Here is an 8,352-nt window from a genome sequence, read left to right as displayed (position 1 = left end):
ACAGATGGAAAACTCGGATTGTGGATCTGTGAGGGAGCTGGAAGCACATCCTGAGGAAGGTTGAGCGAACAGATCCTCCACACGAGGGTGCTGTCATGAGGTAAAATATTATTTAACATTTAAAATATTTTATTAGCAAAATATCCGTACAGAAATAACTCGCATTGAAGCATCTTCAGAGGTTTAATTGTGAAACTTTACCCCAATTTTAACTGGATCTGTCTCCTCAGGTATTAAAGATAAAACAAATCCATTGAGATGCTCCGATGTGGAATCGACTTTGCTACAACGTTACAAAACTGTCTCGAATATTAAATACACAGTAAGCCCAAATGCAAAGTGTACCCCATTAAAAATCTTGATCCGGATGAAATTCAGTGGTAAGATAGAGACCCCCACCCTACAGGACTGTGTCAAATATCATAAACATCGGTCAATAATCAACCGAGATATTGAGGAACACATTTTGAAGCTGTTGCGTGGAGTTTAAACATTGAAACTACAGTGGGTGGTGCCGTTGTTTTGAGCTTTTTAAGTTATTTTTCTTTGTTTGGAAAGAGATATCCTGCATATCTTGAAGCTTCTTTATAAATATCTCTGTCAGGCTGCTGTTTTACAGCCATATATAGAAACAGGGATCAAATTACGTGAAATAATGACAGTATGCATGAAGAAAAGTAATCTTTATGGTTAACTCAATCTATTCATATGGTCCTTTAATAGCTCAGTTTAAGACGAGTTGCATTAAAAGCTTTACCAGGAACTCAACTGCACTATTAACTTGGTCAAACGGATGGAAAAAGAAGAGAGTGTGTATCCACAAAGGCTTTTCAACATGATTAAAATAGATTGATTAACTGGAGGGTTCAGGCCCTCGGCACCAGCTTCAGTTTGATCGGTCGTTTCGGCATTAGCAGGCCTTGGATATCCATCTCTAAGGGCACCTGTCAAGAAATCACATTTAGCAGTGTGAGCAAAGTGAACCAACGGTCAACTAAGGCACTAGTTAAGAGAACATGTTTAAACACGGCAAAACACCTAAAAACACATAATTTACAAATGATTTTATTAAAGAAGTAAGCGTCGGCACGCTGGGCTTGAGTATATTGTAAAGTGGCAGGCGTCATGAGAAAGGCTGCCCCCCCCGGCCTGCACTGTGACAAAGCGATGGTTTGTGATCTCACCTCGGTCTCCTCGCACACGGCGAAGCTGTGGCTCTGCAGGATCTCCACCAGCGCGAGTTTCATCATCACCAGAGCGAATCGCATCCCTATGCAATTCCTTGGCCCCACCCCGAACGGCATGTATACATACGGATCAATGGAGTCTTTGTGCTCTTTGCCGAACCTGAGCGCGTGCACAAATACAAAAAACATTATGTATCCATTACAGACATGAGGCAACAACCTGCAGCTCTCATTTCCTGTCTCATACACCTCTCCGGTTTGAACTCCTCTGGGTCGGGCCACAGTTCAGGGTCGCGGTGCATGGGCCACGTGGGTACCATGACAACCATATCTTTGGGAATCACCAGGCCGTTTATCTCCATGGTCGCCTTGGCCACACGTTCCAGACGTGAAGCAATAGGGTACAATCTGAGAGACTCGTTGATGACGCAGTCGAGATACTCCATCTGCATCAAAGCCTGGTAGTCGACAGGAGCCTGCAAAAACACAAACACACAACTGCTGTGAGCTCTTACACAAAGGTTAGAGCTCTAAGGGATTACAAAGCAGTTGAGATTCTAATATCAACCGTGTTTACATGTGATAAACCAAACCGGTTTCATCTGGCTTCACCCAAAATGAGTAGCATCTTGGAGGTTTGCCAACTTAATGTGATGCATCTGAGCAACAGAGAGTGAAACTACTTTAAATCATTACTTGTGAAACTTTTCTGCCGTCTCAAATGCTCCCAGCGTACCTTGTTGGGGAAGACGGAGTCGACCTCCTCCTGCAGCTGTTTCATGACATGAGGGTTTGTCGCCAGGTTGTAAGCCAGGAAGGTGAGCGAGGAGCTGGTGGTCTCATAACCAGCAAACAGGAAGATCATGGCTTGAGAAAGGATCTCGTGGTCGCTTAAACCTTAAGAGATTAGATTTGATCTAGAACACCTTCATGTTTATGCTTGTATAGCGTTAGACGTAGATTTGTCTCACCTTTATCCTCCACTCCACTGACGTTGTTGTTCTTCTGAGAGTCAATCATCAGCTGGAGGAAATCCACTCGACTCTAAAACGAAACTTGCATCAGAAAAACTTTGATTCTATTTTTAAATCCGCTTGTAGTCGTACGTGCAGGCGTGTGCGCAAACAGCAGTACCGTTTGCTTGCTTGTCTCTCGATTAGCTTTGATCTTCTCCAGAGCAGCGTAGAAGAAGTCCGTGACAGACTTCGGGAAGAAGGAAAACTCTAACTTCTCAAGAATAGGACCCATGAAGGGAAAGAAAGCTGAAATCGAGAGCAAACCCATTCATCTAGTCATACATCGATGATTCAAACTGTAAATGCTAGCAGTAAATGTCACGCAGGTATATCTGGTCTGCCATTACAGGAAATCTTTTAGCTGAAATAAAATGATGTACCAATCAAAATGAAGAGCGGGTTGAAAAGGTCGAACTTGAGCATCTTCTTGATGTTGGTGACGAAGGGGTCAGAGGGGTTGTTGAGCGAGTCTATGTCGACGCTGAAGGCTGTGCTGGTCACGACGTCCATGCTGTAGGGTCCGAAGAACCTAAAGAACACACGGACGCATCAGAGGAGCCCCCTCAAAAAACACCCGGGCTCCCACTGGAAGACTCAGATGAATGGAGCATGCTGCTTGTTAGAGGTCGTCTTACTCCTTCAGCTCCAACGGCTCATTCTTGTCAGCCTTCTTCTTCATGCTGCTCACCAGAATAGCAGAGTGATGCTTCATTATGCTAAACATCTGAAGCACAGGGAGAAGAAAACGATTAATTATACGGCAACATCGACTCGGATGTGAAGGGAGGAGGAGCTGGCTCTGTTTACTACCTATTAGTTCACCTAGGGGGCGCTAGAGGATGTTTTCATTTGTGCAAATATGGGGTCAAATTTATATACCGGTATCAGAAGTGAAAAGAAAACACACTAATAAACTGACCTTTATTATTTTGACAGCCACACTTTGATCTTGTTCATTTAATAAAGTATTAAAGCCGAATAAGTAGCTTGAATGCCAAAACGTTTCTTTCATATACGCACATTCGTTTCGGACTGCGTAAGATCTCTGGTTCTAGGTTGGGTACCTCTTTGAGTCTTCCCGAGGTGAAGGATGGAGAGAGAACGCTGCGGATCCTCCTCCACTGATCGTCCTCAGCGATGGACACGGCGTCGTACAACGGACCGTTCACTCGGAAGTTCTGTAAAACAGTAAAGAGCCACCTTAGGGAGAGGAGTTCGGACGGGACGCGGCGCTGGACGCGCTTCAGAGTGCTTACTCTGCGGTTGGTGAATAGAGAGTAGCACTCTTTGACCAGGATGGTTTTTACCATGGTGGGGTCGGTGACGCACAGGACGGGCTGACGGCCGTCAAAGATGCTAAAGACGGTAAAAAGAAAGGAAAGGTGAAGAGGAAAACTCCAGGTGAGGCGTTTATGATGACGTCACATCCGTATCGAGATCAAAGCATTTACACGATATGCAGCCCTACCCCCATATTCTCCCATATTTCCTGTTGCAGTCTGTGTCAAAGTTGGTGAATCCCTGCATAGAAGAATAGTAAGTTGTAAAACAGGACGGACGATTTCACGAGTATTCTTTTAACCAGTCCTCGTAAACGTCGATCCGGAGTAAACGGAACATATGGAGGCATTTTTGTCGACGTCACTGGAAGGTGTGGTCGTTGAGATCTCACGGCAGAAACCAAATTAAGAAATGAAGAAAAAGTTCAGACTATTTATTAACTTTACTCCTTTTCACCGGTCTCATTAACTCGGGCTGTACATGTTATTTATTTGTGTATTTATTTGTTTGTAATTGAATAACTGTGCACTCTTCACACGTACCAACATCTATAAATGATTTGAAACCTTCCACAAACCTTTCTATAGGCCAGCATGGTGCCGAAAAACGGGACCGGTGTTGGACCTGGAACGCCCATCTTCTTAAATGTCCGATATGGCCAGTAGATATACCTGAACAAAAACAACAACAACATTAAATACACAACAATAAACACCTGACACACCTCCTCTGAACAAACTTACAAACTGAACAGAGTCACAAGCAGAACCACGAGGGTCCACGTCTCAGCGGAGAAGTAAAAGTCCATTTCTCCCGCCGTCCAGGGCAGCACGGCTCCGCCTACGGAACCGGACGGTCACCGGAGGCTTTTATACCCCGCAGCTCGGACCCGTCGCGTGAGAACAGCGAAGGAAGCGAGTGAGACTTCAGCCAATGGCAGCCCGATGCGATACCACGTGACACGTTTATTGTTATTACTGTGTTTTGTTTGACATGACGCTGCTGTTTTACCGCTCGTATCGTATGCGCGTTATCGCTCGTGTTTAAATGGAGCACAAGCAAAGTTCACAAACATATTTTTTTTGTCTGTTGAAAAAATAAAATAAATATATAGGCTGCAAGTCAGCCTGCAAAACACGTCCGGGCGGTTACCTATGGGCGGTAGATGGATGCTGCGCCCCTCCTCAGGCTGAAGGGAGCGTCCAGAGCTCTGAGGTAACGCAGAGACTTTATGTCGGACAGAGTTCAGCGAAAGGCGCAGGAGCAACAACAAATGAGTCACATCCGCCAACGTGAAAATCACCGACGTTCAGATGTACGTCCATTTCTCAGACATTGATCCTTAATGTCACACGGGTGTTTCACAGTTTCAGGTTTCAGTGTCAACCTTTGACTTTTGTCAAAATCACAGACAAAACTCTAACTTCTGTTAACACGAGCACGTAACCAAGGGCGACGAGTCAGGAGCGCAGGGCGAGTCAAAGTAGGTGAGAAGGTGCTCGGCGTCGCTACTGAGGGAGAGTTCACCGTTTATTTGTCTGGTTACACAACCCTCCGCTCATATTGCCCAAAGGACAGACAAAAGCAGCGGCTCCCAAGACGATACAACCGGAATGTGAACTGGCTCCCAACAAACGCCGTCGGGATAACGATCTCAGTAAAAACACTTTCTCCGCTGCAAAAAACCGAAATAGAAAAATAGAGAACATCCACATTGTTACGCGACGACATTTTAATGAAGTGTCAAAGCTTGCACCAAGAAAAAAACACGTTTCACGGTTTTCAGACACTTTTAGGAGTTCGGATAGACGGTTTGTTTACAAGTCAGTGCACAGATGTCATAAATAAAAAGAGGCTCGGAAATCTCGTTCCCAGTTCTTGTCTTCCTGCTCTTTTCTCCGACTTTCTTCCTTCCTCTGTCCTCTCCACCCCCTCTCCTCTTCCCCTGCGGATGACGCTTTCTTCACTGCCTCGCGATCCCTGGCTTTGAAGTGAGTAACTCGGGCTCTTTTTATGTGTCCGTAGCCCAGGCCTTTCTGGTCTCTCTTCAACACGGTCGGCACCGGCTGTTTCGACCCCTCACCGTCCGGTCCCAGGCCTGTTCCTGGTTTCCAGCCGCAGCGGACCATCATCTTGTAGCTCTTGCTGGAGGGAGGCAGACAGTAGTAGGGCGTGGGGAGAGGTTGCTGCAAACTGAACTGATGGAGAGTGGAGGAGAGGTGTGATGGCCGGCTGCTGGTGTATGTGGTACGACACGTATCACACCCCCGAGGCTGGGCGGCGCTGGGCACAGAAAGAGAAAGAAAACCCTCAATTCATTTCCTGATAACAAATCTATGATAACATAATTAAGTTTACTCAGCGGCACACCATCTGTCCCAAGAAAATAAATGATGCACAAACAACCCTTTTTATGGGAGCGTGCACAGAGCCTGGGGGAAAACAGCCGAGGTTAGCAAAGAATGTTCAGAATCAAAACTAAATTCCTGGTTTGTTTTTGTCACAGACAGCTCACAAGATGATTATCTGATTTGTTTGCATTTGATTTAATCAACTATCCAATCAGTTGATGCCGACATCACTCCTGAGCCGGTCTTCAGTTTGCCTTAAACTCTAATCGACTTCGGGGAGCGTTAACCTGTTAGGAGAAGCTGCTTCCCTCTGTGTGATTCTCCCATCGCTTTCCAGCTCCTCCAACACATCAGCGTGGCCACCTGGGGTGACAAAGACGACACGGCAGATCAACACAACACACACACACACACACACACACACACACACACACACTCAGAAACGTAGTTATCAGCAAGAGCCCGAGGGTTGCACCTTCCAGCGCCAGGTCTCTGGCATCCCGGCCTCGCATATCGACCACTCCAACCCACGCTGCTCCCCGTTGCAGCAGCAACCGCACGGCGGCTCTTTGCCCCATCCAGCATGCGCACATCACAGCGGTCCACAAATACATATCCTGCAGGGTAAACCATGCAGACTTTAAAATACACGTGAAATGTGAGTCGTAATGAGCAGTGAGCAGAGTACCTGGAAGTTGATGTCGACCCCCTTAGACAGTAGGTCTCTGAGACCGGATGTGTCCCCCATATGGGCGCAGCGCAACAACCTGAGCCCCAGGAGCTCCGTGAACCTCTCCGTTCTCTGGGTGCCTTCGCTTTCAACACCTCTCTGCACCGCCGGGTCTGGTTGACCCACGTCTGCTGGCCGGACTCCCCTCCGCCTCGCTCTTCGGTTGGGCGGAACGTCTCTCTGACTATTCGGGCGCTCTCTGCCGTCTTTACGGATCCTTGCGCAGCTTGAAACATTCTTCCCTTTCTCATCTTTCATCAAGTGTTCGTAGAAATCCCTGGCCTCTTTGCCGCTGAGTTTAATGCCTGGTATAGAGCTGGATTGTCCGACCGTTTCAATGGTGAAAACGTCCTGCCCACTGGCAAGAGCAAAGCCTTTCGTAGCCATAGTTCATAACTAAAGCGTCGGTCGTGGAAGGTTTGTTGTCGCAGGTCACCGTCATCAAACGTAAGTTACAGTAATACGTGAGCAAGCTGACGTTGCTCGCTCATTTTCACCGTTTTCCATCTAGTTATTATGAAACATTAAATTACTCACAACTATCCCTTGAGGCCTCAGCAAGAGCCTTAGCCTAGCTAGGTTAGCATCAGCATTAGCCAGAAAGTTTGCGACAAGCTGAGACTCTTCATTCGGTATCAGCCGGGGCTCTAAAAACCATTCTCCGAAGGACACCGTCAAGAAGAAAAAACATCCGAATAACGTCTTAAATAAGAGAAATTAGAAACAAGTCGAGCCGGACCGATCAGCTAACGTTAACCGCTTCCCGTTCAAGAACGAATTAGAGCTGCTGTTTGTGCTGCCACCTAGCGGACCGGATGTTACATTTTATTTTTAGATCCCTGTAGTAGAGAGAAGAAACTGCCTCGGGCTCCTCTAGCGGTAACCTCATGTACTGCTGCTATTTTTTTTTAATCAAATATCAGAAAAAATTAGAAGTCATTAAACAGCACACTCCTCAGCCCACCCCCATCTCTATGCAGCCAAAAGGGAATAGCTATCAACACATCCACAAAAGGCCCTGCACAGAATCCAATGAAATTACACACACGCGGTTTTTTAGGGGATTTTACGACATAAATTTGATTTGAGAAGGTACTAAAATGTCTTAGTGAAAGAGAAAAGCCAGTCATCATTAGATGTTAAACACTTTAATTCAATTCAGTTATGTTTTCTTTATATAGCGCCAGATCACAACAGAACGTCAGGGAAAGACAGAACCCAACTTGACCCACAAGAGCAAGCACTTTGGCAACAGAGGCAAGGAAAAACTTCCCTTTAACAGGCAGAAACCTTGGACAGAACCTAGGCTCATGGTGGACGGCCATCTGTCTGACCGGCTGGGTTGACGGAGAGAGAATGGCAGGTCGGAGGAGAGTCAAGAACAAGGAGATGTAGAGGGAAGCGATAACAAGACAGAGCAGGAGCAGTCAAACACAAGATGACTAAAACTAGGAATTCTGATGCCAGCGACGTGGACATCAGTATTGAGGGCCACAGCTCCAGGTTCTGCAGCACCACGAACAGAAGGACCTGAAAGAGAAAGAGGGACAAACAGAGGGAGAGAGAGAGAGCACAAGACTACAGGGAATAGAGAGAACTTTATACATCCATCGTCATCCGCTTATCCGGGGCCGGGTCGCGGGGGCAGCAGCCTAAGCAGGGAAGCCCAGACTTCCCTCTCCCCAGCCACTTCCTCTAGCTCTTCCGGGGGGGACCCTGAGGCGTTCCCAAGCCAGCCGAGAGACGGCCTCTCCAGCGTGTCCAGGGTCTTCCCCGTGGTCTCCTGC

General features: G+C 46.9%; 2 protein-coding genes across 2 annotated transcripts; both read right to left on the bottom strand.

The window, feature by feature from the left end:
- Nucleotides 1–688: 688 nt before the first annotated feature.
- Nucleotides 689–4,292, bottom strand: LOC137906988 (cytochrome P450 3A40-like). Its single transcript, XM_068751294.1, has 13 exons — nucleotides 4,228–4,292; nucleotides 4,062–4,155; nucleotides 3,672–3,724; nucleotides 3,460–3,559; nucleotides 3,268–3,381; nucleotides 2,839–2,927; nucleotides 2,584–2,732; nucleotides 2,314–2,449; nucleotides 2,159–2,229; nucleotides 1,924–2,084; nucleotides 1,437–1,663; nucleotides 1,185–1,347; nucleotides 689–944 (listed from the first exon to the last, which is right to left on the bottom strand). Exons 1-13 carry the CDS (start codon nucleotides 4,290–4,292, stop codon nucleotides 867–869), a joined length of 1,500 nt encoding a protein of 499 aa, XP_068607395.1. The 3' UTR covers nucleotides 689–866.
- An 868-nt stretch (nucleotides 4,293–5,160) lies between these two features.
- Nucleotides 5,161–7,327, bottom strand: gpank1 (G patch domain and ankyrin repeats 1). The gene is made up of 4 exons (XM_068751232.1): nucleotides 6,524–7,327; nucleotides 6,311–6,452; nucleotides 6,123–6,198; nucleotides 5,161–5,767 (listed from the first exon to the last, which is right to left on the bottom strand). The coding sequence occupies exons 1-4, from the start codon at nucleotides 6,950–6,952 to the stop codon at nucleotides 5,323–5,325; spliced, it is 1,092 nt and encodes a 363-aa protein (XP_068607333.1). The 5' UTR covers nucleotides 6,953–7,327; the 3' UTR covers nucleotides 5,161–5,322.
- Nucleotides 7,328–8,352: the final 1,025 nt, after the last annotated feature.

Source organism: Brachionichthys hirsutus, chromosome 17 (genome assembly GCF_040956055.1).
Source record: "Brachionichthys hirsutus isolate HB-005 chromosome 17, CSIRO-AGI_Bhir_v1, whole genome shotgun sequence".
In the NCBI taxonomy this organism is placed as follows: Eukaryota; Metazoa; Chordata; class Actinopteri; order Lophiiformes; family Brachionichthyidae; genus Brachionichthys; species Brachionichthys hirsutus.
Note: the sequence above shows the minus strand (reverse complement) of the source record. Positions and strands in the feature narration are given on the sequence as shown.